This window comes from Streptopelia decaocto (genome assembly GCF_964273445.1).
Source record: "Streptopelia decaocto genome assembly, chromosome: 2".
NCBI lineage: Eukaryota > Metazoa > Chordata > Aves > Columbiformes > Columbidae > Streptopelia > Streptopelia decaocto.
The window spans coordinates 73,375,473-73,391,412 of record NC_138655.1 but is presented as its reverse complement, the minus strand read 5'-3'; the positions used below and the strand labels follow the sequence as shown (position 1 = coordinate 73,391,412).

Genomic DNA, 15,940 nt, shown 5'->3' with positions numbered 1-15,940 from the left:
AGACTCACTTCAAACCTTAAAGATTTTCTCACATATATTAGTATTGGTGACTATTCATGTGCTCATGTTATTTATTTTTTTTTTTTAGTAAAATAGCCTGAACTCAGAGCTTGATCAACTGTAAAATACATACATACATATATATATATAAATCATATCCCTAACTATAAAATAAAATATTTAAGAAAAAAAGCCAAGGAGAAGGCAGATATACCTACCGACTGGCCAGACTGAAGTCAATGGAAGTCCAGTGTTGGACATCCTGAAGAGCCAAGATTTCAAACCTAATAAACCGATACCTGCAAGAGTCATTTATGTCCTGGGTACAGCTTCCAGGGGAAGCAGTGGGAAGGCAGAGGCATCATGTGGAATTCTACTGACTGTCTTAATTCAGTCAGGAAAGACTGATGGAGCCCAGTAATTAAAAAGGGATTACTAATCTCTCTGGCTCAACACAATGACAGGGTAGAGGACTCTTCTCTCTTTGCCCTTCAGGTTCCCCGTAACCAAAGAAGCTCAGATGCTGATTTTGTGTGCATCCTTTATCTCAGCTGAATATTTCTAAGGGTGGCTACCTAATTTCAAGTTAGAAAAGTGAGGTGATGCATTTTCAGTAGGTTCTATACTCAGGAGTTGCAGTAGAGAGACAAGCTTGTCATACACCGGTGACTTTCTAACTCAGCTCCTGGCTGCCAGTTCTCACTCCAGGAATGCTCTGGTTGCATGTTTTTTTACATAAGTATGAATGACACCTTTGTCATTTGTTTCATATGCAATGTACAATAAAAAATGCAATAGTCTTTGTTTTGGCATTAGTGTAGCAGTTTTCCTTTCCCTTGTGGACCTTATTACCAAAAACCTGGTTTGCTTGCCACTTCCACTGCATAGCGATGCAGAAATGTAAGTGGAGAATCAATCCACAGTTACACAACAATGTAAAACTTGTTTCTCATAAGTAAAATTAGTAACTCCAAAATGAAGCCAAAAACTTTTCCAAACATATTTTATTTGAGCTTACACTAACGCCACAATCTTGCAGAAAACATGGAAACAGGTCCAGTCCGTATTTCAGCAACAGCAAACACGGGCATAATGAATTGTATGCTGTTCTGGCAGATCACTTTTGGCAACGTTTTCTTTAAAAGTCCAAAGCATATCAAAAGTCATGGATCACAGCCCAATTGTGTGGCTTTTTGTCAGGAAAAAACTTCCACCGAAGACTTGTGGGACTTTTTTCTCCTGTTTCATGTGCAAGAAGAGCTGGATCTGTAGTGAATTTTGTTGTTTTTCAGTCAGGATTCACATATGTACTTGATTATATTTTGACCAGTCATTACTTTCTACTATTATTAAAAATAATAGAATTAGACCAAAGAAAACATAGTAGAGTAGTAAAACGTAGTGTAGCAATGATGGGATCTTTGGAAAAAGTTGTCATGTTGTTATGAGCGTAAGGCAGGATACGCTGCTGGCGTTGTAGTGGACTTGCTCGGAATTCCCCTCCCAAGCAACTAACTCCACTTTCCTAGGAAGTATAAAGTCACACAGAAAGAAAGGTTTAGGAATGTGTTTTTCTTCTCAGAATCCTTCCCCCAAAAAGAGAAAGGGGAGGAGGCTGCACTGCTGGACAAACACCGTTGGGTTGAATGCCATTGCTAGATACCTTCAGAAGGATACCGGGAATACATTATTTCAGTTGAGGAGTGGAAGGTAAGAACTCTCATCAGTTTTTCTGGCAGTGTGATTCTTTGGGAAGTGTTTTTAAATGCTTGCAACTCAATGCAAGAGTCAAAAGAGGCGAGACCTACTCCTCACTAATATTTTTTTTTCTGTAATCCAAAGATTACATTTTTCCCCTGCTGGAGGGGAACAGCATTTAGAGATGAGCGTGAACTCCATCTGAGGCATGATAGGCAGTCTTAGTCTTGTTAGCTTTATGGCAATTTTTAAACTGGAGGCTACTTTAAATACCTTCCACTCATCCAAAGTAGCTGCAGGAGTTTTATATCCCAAGTGGCTATCCGGCTAAACAGACTGACTTCAGCTGGCAAACTCCTGGCTTCCAAGGTCAACTGTGGTTTGTTGTCCCTGTATCTGTAATCTGTACATAAATATACCTACAACTTGGAGTCAACGAGAGTTTTGTTTTCTCCCTAAATTTAAGTAGAATTAGGTTAGAGGGTATGTTGTGATGCATCTTTATTAGAAGCCCAACAACTTCTGTCTCACTCTTTTTAAAGACACACCTTCCTTCACGTGTTAAACTAATGGACAGTAAGAGATTATTGCAGGTGTTTGTTGTGGGTTTTTTTTTTTTTTCACCGAGCAGGTTACTACCAATGCAGTGTGGTGACTACAAAGGTAGGTCCCAGTCCTAAAAAAGATTCATGACTGTTCTTACCTTTTTTTTGACCATTGCAAATTCATGGGGATAGGACAGCATAGGCTTGGGACCTGCATGGCCAACTCCTGATTCTTGTATAAATCCCTCAAAATGCCATTCAGACTGCAGTTTTTGAAGAGCAGTTATGCTGAAATTGTCTTTTTTGTTGGTTTGTTTTTTGTTTTTTGGTTTTTTTTTTTTTAAGCTGCGGGAACTGTCCACTTCTTTAGCTTATTTTGAAGTGTGTTTCACGTGAAAGGTTTGAATTTCTTCTGATCCCAGTTGCTGTAGCTTTCTCAGTAAAAGAGAAACTTGCTCTCTAAGACAGATCTGATTCTCCAATGTGTTGCTTCATTTTTCTGCTTGTATCAACTCATTGAGAACAGTGCAGGAATTACAATATAAAGCTGGAAATGTCTATAGCAGATTGGGTCCAAAATATTTGCAAAAGTAGAGTTAACTGAAACATGTAGTGTGGAGAAACTTACTAATTCATTTCAATTATAGTAATTTTAGGAGTTATTTTTAGGTTTATTTACAGAAAAAAAAAAACCACACAGCTCTCTAATATGTTTATTCAGGCTGGTAATGTCCTTTAATAATCTGTAACAGCTTGAACAGTTTGCAGAGAAATTAGGAAGCACTTCTGTGATCATGAAGCAGAGTTGTTAAAACCTCCTATGATCTGAACAAATAGACTACTGATATATTGTTGGGGATACTGGGCAATAACGATTCTAGACATAAAGACATCCTTTTATGTTTTCTCTATTTCATATTTAGATATGCTATACTAAGGACATCCTATGCTTTTTAAATCATATATAGATATTAAAAGTACAGTTTTACACCTGCTGCTTGCCTTCTCTCAAGTGAGAGCCCTGAAAGAACATCCAAGAGCTCAGTTTGGCCGCTTGAGAATATGCTGTGTTCCTAGATTGAGTGCCTTAATTTACACACCTCACCGTTTTTTAGTCAGTTTATTTATATGATGGAAATGTGAACATTTGCTTTGTCATGGTGAATTTATTCCACTTTTCTGCTTGATTTTTAGTGAATAAAGGTGACAGAGTTTAATGAGTTAATAAAATGTGTCCTTAATTAGGAAAATTACCTTCATATTTTTCTCATATTGTGGAAAAAATTTATAATGACTCTGGCTGCAGTTCAAAAACTTGAAGGAAGAACCTTTCTCATATTTGTAATTATATCAAGTCCAGTAATTTGCATGCAAAGTAAAAAAAAAAAAAAAAATAAAGTATCTCTTTTAATGATGAATTGTTACACAAATATAGCTCAAACAAAGTAGAATTCTAAGAAGACTGCTTATGGAAAACACATACAAGATGCGCTTTTTATCGTTTGTCAGTGCTTTGACAAAGAATTCCCAAAGAACTGAGAATGATGTAGGATGTTTGAGATAACTTTTTATACACTCTCACAATTGTTCACTAACATGGAAATTAATTTTACATGTGCCAGACATATAAATGTTTTGCATCTGCACTATTAGCAGAGTTCTTTTCTTAATCTTGTGTGTTGAATTACAGAACTTCCTTCATTTTGCAGACAGGAGCTCTCCATTGAAATTTGACTGTATGCTCATAATTGTATTGTCAATTTGTGTAGTTAACCAGAATTTACACTAGGCAGGAATAGAGAAACGACTGAATAAACTAAACATCTCCCTAGACTTTATAGAAAATGCTGAATATGGATTTGGTGTAGATGAAGACAAATTGATCCATTTTGTTTTAACCTTTTTTCTTTTTTAATGCAGTCTTTTTGAAAACCTGGAGGTTTCTTTTTAAAAACAGAAATGGAAGGACACTGCTGGGCTTATTATGACTCTCAGTTTTTAGCTTTCAGGAAGGACCACCCCTCATCTTTGTAGTTATTATTTACATTGAGCTGTGTGATGAGGCGGAAATTAAAAATAGAATTAAAATGCTTCTAAAGTAGAGTCATTCACAGAGATTGTGAAGTCTAGCATATTAAATTACAATAATAAAGCTAATTATCAGCTGCTTGCTGAGATATTGGATGTTTTTAATTAAAACTAGTTTGTGGGATTCTAGCAATTTTCTTCAAGTATTTCCACTGGTTGTGCAATACATAGTACCTTTTATCCACATTTAGCAGCTTTCCTGTTGTGTGATCAGTTGTATGTAGCACATTTGTATGTGAAGTTAAACGTCTATTAAGAAAAAAATAACATTAAGTCTTTTGTTTAAAAGTAAACTAAATGTTAAATACTTTTACAGGGCCGTCTTTATTCATATCCTCTCTGGGTTGTTGGTTTAAAGTCATTGATTTCAGTGGATGCAAGGGAATGGCTCTGCTAGAGTGAGACCCTCTGCTGCAATTAGAAAGGCAGCTGTGTTATCATTCTGCAGGGAGATGCAACTCCCAATTTAAAACCAAAAAGAGTGATAACACGTAGGTGATGAGACTTATCACTCCTAACCTGTTGATAATGTGCAGATTCTCTTGTCAGGTGTGTTAAAGGCTATTGGTATTCACCTGTACTGTGTTTTTCAGATTGCAGCCTGGTTTTGCTTTCTCAATTTATTTATTAAGCTTCTCTTTGTATGTCGTGGGTGGTTGAATCTAGGAGCTTTGCTTCAATTTAGGTCGTAAAGTGGGTTGGAGTTTTATGTCTTTGGTTGCTGGTTTGGATTTTTAGTTTGCTAAAGCTGCAGCCTGTGTGATGAGGAGCCAATGAGACATGTCAAAGACTACAAACACAAGACGTGCTCACACGGGAGTGCTCCGTTAGGGCCAGCTGCTCCAGTGACCTGGGCCAGTGGTCCCTTTTCCTGCCGCGGGCCTGCTCGCACAAACGAGGGTTGCGAAATCGGCCCTTTCCCCACAGTGGCTGTGGAAGCAAGGCTGGGGTTTGCCTCTTTGCTTCTTTGTTTTATCGCAGTTAACCCAGAGCTGCCACCGCTGAGGAACACGTGTTCCCCTCTCTTTTTATGTTTGCAAAAGCACCTGCAGAACGCCAGGTCTCTTGCAGGAGGTTTCTTCTCCTCCCCTCCAGACTTCATGAACACTCTTATTTTCTGCTCTGAGTCGACGTGGAAAAGCGTACCTGCCCCTGCGGGGTGCACTCAAGACAGCAGCATTCCTTCAGGGACATTTCTGCCTGCTCAGCAAGGTTACACCTACAAATAGCCAGGAAACAGGCTGCTCAATGTGGTGCACATTTGTGTACTTCTTGCAGCACCAGAAGTAGAGCTATCTGTGGATGTAAGGCCAGCTCGGGGTTTAGGTGTGTTGCTGTAAGACCAAAGGGGCTCCTCAAATGTCAAAATTTGCGATTTCATTTCCACAGCCTAAGTGAGATCCCATTGTGTTGAGTGTGAAGCACGTGTTTTCCCAGAGAAGTCAGTAACTACGTAGCTAGGGAACAAAGAAGAAAACAAAATAGCTAGTCTTTGGCATTGGATTAGGTCATTCCATTGAATTGTAGTAATGGCCCAATCCTGAGATATTTTAATATCCTAAGAGAGTTTCTAGAAGGGCTGATGTGCTTACATGTTTGTTTGAATTGATAAAATACTGTATAAATGCTAAGCATTCATTTTCTTGGCAAGGAGGTTTACATTTGAATTTGCATTGTAAAACAGGAGATGAAATAATAAACCAAGACTTGCGAATCATTAATTTGCTGTATTCTAAAATGTTAGAAAAACTTGACCTTGTAATGACTTCTTCCTATTTACTCTCAGAATCCCAAAAGGTCCCAAATCCACTTGTGGTTGTAACTGACACCAGACATAAATGGAGCAGTACCTCAGTGATTCATGGGACTTATTTTGACATATTAAGATGTTGCACAATTTGCATAGTAGACAGAGTTGCAAGGAGGGAAATCAGTCACCTATAAATTTTCTTTAGGCTTGGGATGGTAACCTGGATAAACTCTGACTAATTTAACTCTAACTTTTTGTGTGAGCATGGTCAGTTGGGTGCTTTCCTATTGAAAACAAAATCAACACAGCCTTTCAGAGGGTTTGTGTGTTGATTATTAATTAGCTTAAGACTGCAACCGGCAGGGGGATTGAACTAGATGATCTTCTGAGGTCCCTTTCAATCCCTAACATTCTGTGATTCTGTGATTTCATTCTTTTTCCTAAGTGTTACAGTAGCTTCACCTGGGAATCTGGTATTTGGAGTCTGAAGATCAAAATATACAGCTTAGAGGTGTGTATCCAAGAAGACTTGAAGAAATAGTTTTATCTATTTTTGAGGGGAACATTGTAGCCCTTTCAATAAGGGGCCACACTTTGGAGCTATTTGGGTTCCTGAACAGAAGAAACATCTATTATCACCTAGTTGCTGATTCTTTTCCCGCTATAAATGAGAGCTACTCATATTCAGTGTTTGAGAACAAGATTGTTTTGGTCAGCTGTCAAACACAGCTTTTTATTTCCAACTTCAAACTCCTAAATTAGCTTAGGAAGTAAATAGATGCAACCGCATTGAAAACAGTGAAGTCATAAACACTTCTTGTGATTGGTGATTAATTTAATTCTGCAGGTGCAACTTACAATCAAAAAATGCCAACCAATTCTTTTTCTTGCCAAAATGGAGAGTTATTTAGAGTCTTGTGTCATAAAGATTTCTGAAAAAGTGTTCTTTTAGACAAATCTTTGTAAATTTTTTAATTTACAAATCGATATCAAGTGTATACTTTGCTGCAAATCCTGGTATCCGCACACATGGCTCTCTTGCTTTCTGGGAAGTCAGTGACAATGTTTCTGCTGATTCTAGAGCAAAGGAAGAAAGGGAGGAAAAACACGGCAGAATTTCCTATTCATAGATTTACCGTACCAAAGGCAAAGAGGTGAATTCTACACTTAGCACTTCAAATTTAGCCCAAGACATGTTATGTTCAGGTCCAGCATGAAAAACCTTTTAACAGTCACAGAGCCAAAATAATCACGCTGCTCTCATTGCGGAATTGGGGAGGGGGTTGTCCTGTCATGTATTCTTTGCTGACACAGAGCCTACACTGAAGATGCCTGGGATTTCATTAGTATTTACCAGATGCCACAGGATATTTTCTCCTTCAGCCCTTCCTTCTCCTGTCACTTCCAGTCCTGCTGAAGCCCTACTGATGGGGAGAAGGCAGGTGCAGCCAGAACGAAGTGCTCTTCATGAGTGCGGCTGCCTTCTGGTAGATATTTTCTTAGGATGTTTTCTTTGCTTGGTTGAGGTTGACTGTACCTTGTGGAAAAATGTGTAGTAATCAACTAATTAATAGCAGCCAGGTGACCCTCAAAGGCAGTAGTAGATGCGTGGGCATTTCTGTTTTTCTTCCTTTGTGTTCAGTCATGCTTGCAGGAGAAATAAGGGACTATACCGAGCACTTGTACCATGCCACCTGCCATAAATACACTGTGTTTCCAGTAAATGAACAGGCTACCATTATAGGGTATTCCCTCCTGCAAGAGAAGCTGCATTTCCCACTGACTACTTCATTAAAAATGGACCTATTGAAAGGTTTTCAGTCCCATAGGAGCTGATGCAAATTCTTGAACGAGGTGGCTTTCTGTATTTGCATGGCTGTAGTCATTTCTGAGAATTATATATATACGTTAAACAAATTGTTTCATCTGGAAGTTTAAGAGAAGAATAAAGCAAGACACAGCATTATTGGATATTAAGCAGTGCTATAGTATGAGTGCAGCAGGCAGAATGCTCTGTTTTTGCAAACTGCATGAACTGAAATCTGTTCCCCAACCCATCTGTCTGCAGTCCTGCAGTCTGTGCGCTCTTCTTTTTGCAAGTCCAGCATGGACTTGGTGAGGGAAGCCAGCTTTTGCAATGGGGGCAGCAGTATATTGGATCTCAAATGTACAGATGACATTCAGAAGCAAGTGAGGAAACCATAGAACCTTAAATTAATAAATATGACCACAGCTATTATGCTTTCCCACTGCAGCCTGTTGGGTAGCAGGCTGAAGATATTTTTGGATGGAAAAAAAAAAAAAATCAGTTATGGAAGCTGGGCTAAAAAGGTTGGGATAAGGTTTAAACCCTTTCTACAGGAACGTAAGCCACTTAAGCCTCTTCTGCTTCCAACCTTCAAGAAAATGCCTCTCCTTTAATTCTAGGTAACAGGGTTGATGGGGCAGGTATCCCAATTACAAAGAACAGCAAAAGGCCAGCTCCTCTGCTTAGTAGGATGTGAAGCCAGCCACACCACGTAAAGAGGTGGCCACGGCTGAACAAAGATCTTGTAGGCTTTTTGTCCCCTCCCCACCTGAGGCTACCTCAGATGCCCACGCCATACTTCCAGGTGGGGACGAGGTTGTGCTGGGACCACCTGCTCCAGCAGCACATCTATTATCTAAAGGGCCACCAGCTGTCCACAGCCAGCGCTCAAGCCCTGGGACCTGTGGTGTCCCCTTCCAACTGAAAGCCTGAATTTTGTTTCTACCCCACTAACCCTCCGCACGCTCCTCCCTGGTGCTTGTGGTCGCTGGCTCCTCAGAAGATGGTGTGTCGCAAGCAGAGGGCAGGAGCTTCCCGGTATCGCTGGCCGCGCTGCGGAGCCAGCCATCTGTCAGCAAAACAGGAAGGCACGGGTTCCCTTTCCCTCCTGGGCTCGTTTCGCTATTTTGGGGAGCTGTGCTTCTCCCCCGCGCAGCAGCGGGCTGGTGCGGTCTGAAGGAAGGGCTCCCGGGCGAGCAAGGGGCCAAAGCCTGAAGCTGCTGCTCTGCCCATCTGCCGCGGCTGGAGGTGTATTCATTATTAATGGAGGTAGTGGCAGTTGCTGCTCAGATATGCAGCCCTGCCTGGGTAAATGAGACATTCTTCAGCAAATTGCTTCGTTTTTTGATTGCTGATTGTACGCGTGTCACCAAGCTGACTCAAGGTTCATCGATGCATGCTCAGTAAATTAGAAAGAACATAACTATGGATCAACCAAGAGAATGAATTCTGTGCCTACAATGACCCAGGGCCATTTAATTTTCTGCTTAATTTTGTTGCAGTCAGTTTGCATTTTGGGTTATTATGCAGTAGGAAATTAACAATAAATAACAAATTTGGTCCTCCTGTGCTTGTAATGATATTTTTATAAATCTTTGTAATGCTGTTTTTAAAAGGATCAAGGTCTGTGCCAGTCTGATACTTCAGCAAGTATGCAGGGAGGAAATAAAGAGAAAAATACATTATTCTTCCCAGATAATCTTATAGTTAAATAGCAAAGGGTTTGGGGTTTTTTTTTTCTTTTCCCTTTTTTCTCTTTCTGTGTGTGGAGGTTTTTTTTTTCTTTTTCTGTGTGTGTGTATGTGTGTGTTATTTTGCATTAACTTAAGGCTCTTCCTCTCTTCTCAGATAACTTGAGGAAAATGGAAACAGATGAGGCTCAAGATATGTCCCATGTTTCAGGTGAGGTCTTAACGAATACTTCTACAAAGAAAATCCTAAATTCCTGATCATCTTTCTAGCACAGTACAATGTTTTTCTTGTTGTTAATAAAATTGCTTTGGGTCTTTTTTTAAAACCAGAGTGGGAATTGAGATATAATTAATGATATTGCTTGATATCAAGCCCAACAGTGCATGGATTTTTTTAAAAGGAACTGAGTAAATAAAGAAGTCAAGGGAATACCGAAGCATAGATGTAATTTTGCATTAAACCTGTGGTAGTGTATCCCTGAAGCGTGGTCAGGTGTGCATTTACACTCTTTCTTTGGGAGCAAAGTTCTGATTGTTACAAAATAGAGAACAAAGAAAGTTCACCAGGTGGGAGGGGGCAAATACTAATTAAAAGCAAACAAACTGTATTTACCACATAAGGTTATTTGACTTTTTCCAGAGTGCTCAGTTTTACTTATAAACATTTAAAACCAAAAAAAGACTGACTGATGTGAGGTTTTACACTTGCAACTGTTTTTGCTGAAGATGACAATATTTTGAAAAAAAAATTTAGACAGCAGAGAAGTCAGGTTTCTAAAGTTTGCCTTGTAGTGGCATGGTTAGGGTTTGCAGCCTTACCCCGCATTGATATTCCAATGGGTTTTTTTGTATTCTTAACTTTCTTGTAAATTGGTTCCTTAAAAAATTGTCTTAACAAGATAATATGTAGCCAAACTCTTGTGCCTCCGCAGTTGAAAAAGGACAAGTTAGTCTCTTTCCTAGTTTCCCTAGTATGTTGGCAGCTGCAACGGCTCATGGCTTTCAGTTTTCACTCTTAGTGTTCAGCGAGGAGCCAGGCAGCCCCATCACAGAGGTTGCTCCCCAGTGGCACCTGGTTGTGTGGCTCTTTCTTAAGAGGCAGCTCTTGGACACTGCTGGCTCAGGACCTGGAGACCAGCTACAGGAGGTCATGAAGGTCTGGGTACAGTTGGTGGCTAGGTCACTGGGTTTTCCTGAAATGTATGAACACAATGCATACATATTTTTTTTCCTTTCTCCCTCCTTTCTAAAAATGTTTTCTCAAAAATTGGAACCTGAAACTTTTAGTGTCATCTGAAAATTGAAAATCAAAGACATTTTCTGTCTGAAAGAAGAGCAATATAATAAACCTTCAAGCTAACAGAAGATTTTCAAATACATTTAGTATAGGGGAATCTTTCCTAGAGAGCCCTGTGAAGGCATGTTGCTCTCCCCTCCTCAGGTAACTATTTTAAAATTGTAACTAGATATACTTACACATAAGTTCTTTGTCACATGCTGAAACAGTTTGCAGATGAAATAAACCGTCCTATACATGCTGTCGTCAGAGCACATAAGGCCCTAGCAGAAGCAGCAGTGGGGTTTTAATCCCTTATTCGGACAAAGCCCCAGCACCTCTGCCTGCTGCAAAAACTCCCTCCTGCTTGCCCAACCTCCTGGCGCAGGAGCACCAATCTCTTCTTCCTCGGCAGCAACACAGGCTTCCCTGCATCCCCACACCTCATTTTTGTGGTATTCCGTACAACGGCATTAATTTGAGCTCCAGACCTGCTACCTCTTACTAGAGTGATGCATTTTTTATTATTTTTTAACTTTTGACATGGGGAGGAATTGCCTCAAGTCAAGGAGTGAGTGGATTAGAAGGTCACACACTTTGCCTTCTTTATGGTCTGTCTCTCCTCTTAAGAGAGAAGATTTGCAAGAAACTTTGTCATTTTAAATGTTTGTGAATATGTAAAAATATACATAGTATATCTATGTTTATAATTTGTAGCTCTCAAAGTTTTCCAGGTTTTGAGCTACTGTAGTACTTTCCTGTGCCTTCTACCTTTTCTAGCAAATCATGCTGATGAGAATAGTACTCTTCTGTAGTGATAGAGGGTTCTCTTACACTGATACATATATATATATATATGTGTGTGTGTGTTTATATGTTTAACAGGAATTTTACCTCTGACAAGAGGTAGACAGTTCCTGTTACTGAGCATCTGGTACCTTCTGTGAGTAGAGGCTGTGAGTTGTATTGGGTTGTTAGCTGGATTTGTGAACAACTGTCCAGAGAAACAACTTGCTAATTTAATTTCATTTATGATCTGAGTTGTGCGTGAACTCAGCCTTCTGGAAACAGGAGTTTGTCAGATTAGGTTCAACAGATATGGGCTCTTTGTAAGCTCTTACTAGACCTCAAAAGCAGAGGATCTGAAGATACAGGGATGTTACCTACTTCTTTCTCATAGGCGGACAAATCCAGAAAGGAGTTTTTCCCCTTGCATGATGAGGGAGCTCTACTGTATAATGGGAACCAGTTATAGGATTGCACAGTTTCAGGAGTGTGAGATTGTCTTGTCAGCTGGAAAACAGATTTATTTCTCCTGCTCTGTGAGTAATGGTCATCAGGTGTAACTTATTCTCTGACCCTATGGAATTAGGTGATTTGGTTCACTAGAATGCTTGTTTGTGTTTTGGTTTATTTTTTAATACTAGAAAATAAAATTACTTTGGAGATGTTCTTTGGGATTTTTTTTTTTTAACCCAGAAATAAAATAGTTCTCTAGAAACAGTCTTCTCAGCTCAAAAGCAGTGTTTTGCAGCCATGTGCTTTATGCAGCCGTAGCTGACCCAGGTGTGGCAGGAGCAAGCTAGGCCAAGAGAGTATAAAGCTAGTGTGAGCAAGTCAATCCCTGTTTGTGCACAGGCATTCCTGCTTCTGGGAATCCAGGCACGGCTGGCTCCTAGAGGAACTGAAATACTGTGTGACTAACACAGAATTCACGCTTTTTATTTTTCTCCTGAAAGTGGTATTTCATGAAGCAAGCAGTTGCAGTTCTGAAATGAGGAGAGAGTTGACATACATTTAACCAAACGGTATCCGGCACTCATACAAGAGAGTCAGAAAACACAGATAATATCTCACTTAACAAGCAGTATTTTTCCTGCCTTTTCTTCTTTAAATCGGTTCTATGGCCTAACAGTTGAGGAAGGTGAAAAAAACAGTACAAATGTTTCCACATCTAACATAAAAAGATCTCCCTAGCACCAACCAGGCTGCGCCACACTCTGCAAATGCAGGAAGAAGAGATTTGCATTTGATGTTCTTGTTAGGTCCTGGGAAGGTAGAAATGAATGTATCCTGGGGTGGTATTTCCCACCTGAGAGCCTGGCTTCTGTCCCAGAGCGACTCTTTCCATCACTGGAGGTTTGAGGTTCTGCAAGTGAAAAGGGGATGTGAATTGGGTTTGATTGTCATCCAGAATGATGAATCAGTGGCAGAGCCAGAAACAGAACTTCAACTCTACAGCTGCCTTGTCTTTTTTATTTGGTAGGTCAGGTGGCTCTTTATACAAATTTAAAAATCAAACAAACAAAACCAAACCGAAATAAAATAGTAATTAAAGAAAAAAACAAACAAAACAACATAACAACCAACCAACTGAAAAACCCCCAACACAAAACAAACAAACAAACAAACCATCCTTCTGCCCCAAGATTAGGTTGCATTGTTTCTGCTTCACTTCTTATTTTTGAGAAAAATATAAAATGAGAATGGAATAAATCTATGTTACTTTGCTCTATTACATGACATTTTAATAATTTACCCCAGTACTTTCCAACAGATATTTTTTTAGCTCCATCCCTTCTACCAGTTATTGTTCTGGGCATGCCTGATAGAAATTACATGGGAAACTTTTCCCTCCTTTCCTCCACCCCATTTCCATTTCTAAATTCACTGGCGAAAGGACGCTAGTGAGATTGCATATCTGTAAGATTACCATGCAGTAGCGAACTTATCATAGTGTAACTATTCAAATGTAGTTAAGGCATGAAATACAAATACGCTCTAGAATCCAAGACACAGAGCTCAACAAATGTATCTATTTTAAATCCACTGTTTTTACCCTGCCTTTTTGCATGGAGGGATATCTTGGCCATGTGTAACAGGAAGAAATCAACTGATATTAAATGAGTCATTAAAGTCAAGTTTACAAAGTTTTCTTAACTGCAGTCTCCTCCAAAGAGGGAAACATACCAGATCTCCTTTCTGTCCCACCAAGTCCATGAGGCTAGTCTGATCCATACCACCTGGGCAAACAGCTATTCATTTAACAAGCAGAAGATTGAGAGCTGTTTAGTGAACCAAAAATTTCACCATAAACTGTGAAAGTTCTGATCTACTAGCAGGGTTCTATTCCAAAAGACTGCTTTGACTTACCTTCAAAGCATCCTACTTAGCCTGCTTATTGTAGGATGTCTAATTATACACTAAGAAAGTTTTGATTTTACTTGCTATCTGTTATAAGTCTGATATTATGCATTTATATTGGTGTGTAGCCAAAAGAGCCTTCAGGTTTTTAGGTTAAGTGTTCTTCTGCATCTAGGCAAAGTCAAAGCATCAATTTCCATTGTAACTGGGAGTACGACTTGAACCTTGGAAAATTCGGATGGCTTTTGATTACTAGTACTTTTTAATGAATTTCCTTAACCTACATGTAGTATTAAGAGAGCTGATTCTGACCAGACTGCCTCTTGCCCTATGATTAAACTTCTGATTTTTTGGTTTTGTTTTATTGGAGGGGCAGGGAAGCGTTGAAAAAGCTGAAATATTTCAGCTGTCTCTTCTCACCCATGCACTGTAAAAGATACCACAGCATGGCAGGATGAGGACTTGCATTGGAAAGCTGCTGGCAGTTATTTAGATCTTTACATCCCATAAAAATACCATAGAAAGCTACAGAAATAACTAAATAAAATAGGTAAATAGTGAATGGCAAAAACTGTTTTACTGAACTTACTTCCTGCTTTTACTTTCCTCTGCTGTATAATTCATAGCCCTTCTTTTCCATTTATGCAACCCACCTTCACTCTTGCACTTGCATCCAGCGGGTTCCCATTTAAGAATACTCCTCAGAAGCTGGAGGTGAGGGTTACCATATGAAATAATCTAGTTAGTCCCTTTGCTAACGCAGTACTGTTCCTTCATTACCCTCCTTTGCTATTCCTCTGGCTGGAGTTTTAGATGGTTCCCCTGATGCCGCTCGCACCATTCTGGCTCAGAGAGTATTCCACGCTCTGATAGACGCATCATTAAGAAATGCAGGCACCCACTCCTTTTGTTCATTAAAACCTAGATTTGTGCAAACAACCCAAAGCAGCTAATGTGGAAGATGAGTTAGACCTATCTGTCATTTGCCCCCATGCCACGATCAGTACTGGCTGGAAAGCAAAGTGCTTTGCTCCAGCCAGGACATTAGGAGGAAACTGTTTTCTTCTTTCAGGTCAAATCTGTAACTGGCATAACCAGAGTGTTCTCACTTAAGCTAAATATGTTTGTGGTGGGTTTTTTTTTTAACTTTTCTGAGAAGTGATTTAGAATTAATGAATGTTTGTGTGTTAATGAGGGAATTCTTATTAGAAAAAACACTAATTTGCTAGGCCTTTGTGCCATGAAATTACTGCCCTTGCTGTGTGCTGATTGCCATGGGATGTCTAATAGATGGCATCAGTGTAAATTAGTAACATCTCCATTTTGGAGACAAAGGTCTTATGTGAACATTACTGAGTTCAAATCCTGCTCTGAGCTTATTCCATTCTTTGTTATGCAAAGACCAGCCTTTTAGTAATAGTAGATGAAACTAATCACTTAGGTAATTCTTTTGGTAGTTGTTTCCAAGGTATGCTTTTGCTACAGATGTGTGAAGTCATTTTAAAAGGTGCTCTGCAAGACAGGGACAGCACTGTGGGCAGGACTTGTACGCTGTGGGGGGGGAGCTAAGCCAAAAAACCTCACCATTTCTGGAAGTGCAACACTTAGCAAGCGAGTTATTTTCCTTATTTTATTGCATTTGGCACTAAAACAGTTCCAAAGTACTTATAACACACCGAGCACCAGGCTGTTTTCTTCTACAAAACCTTGTGCACTCAAGATACTGGGGTTTGGGGATTTGTTTCCTCTTTACAAATGAGACCATAAAACCTTTTGAAGTAATTTTGTGAGGATCTCTGCTAATTGTATATATTTTAGGAAGTCCCAATTAGCTACAGGCACTGAATTACTTGTAGGCACAAGGACCAGCCAAAGCTTGATCTGTGGGTATTACTGAAGCTTCCTGAAGATGTAGTTTGAAGTTTTCATTGGAAATAAGAT

The 15,940-nt window shown here is 39.6% G+C and overlaps 1 protein-coding gene across 16 annotated transcripts in view; it reads left to right on the top strand.

The window, feature by feature from the left end:
- The window catches only part of IKZF1 (IKAROS family zinc finger 1), a 70,780-nt gene that overhangs the window by 2,965 nt on the left and 51,875 nt on the right, over positions 1-15,940 (top strand). For 15 of the 16 annotated variants that reach the window (XM_082043840.1, XM_082043841.1, XM_082043832.1 and 12 more), the window contains one exon: positions 9,737-9,790. In XM_082043840.1, the coding sequence (XP_081899966.1) occupies positions 9,751-9,790 (40 nt within the window). In that variant the 5' untranslated portion in view covers positions 9,737-9,750. Of the gene's footprint in view, positions 1-1,660; positions 1,711-9,736; positions 9,791-15,940 lie in introns of those variants that run through there. The other variant, XM_082043839.1, reaches the window with a different exon arrangement.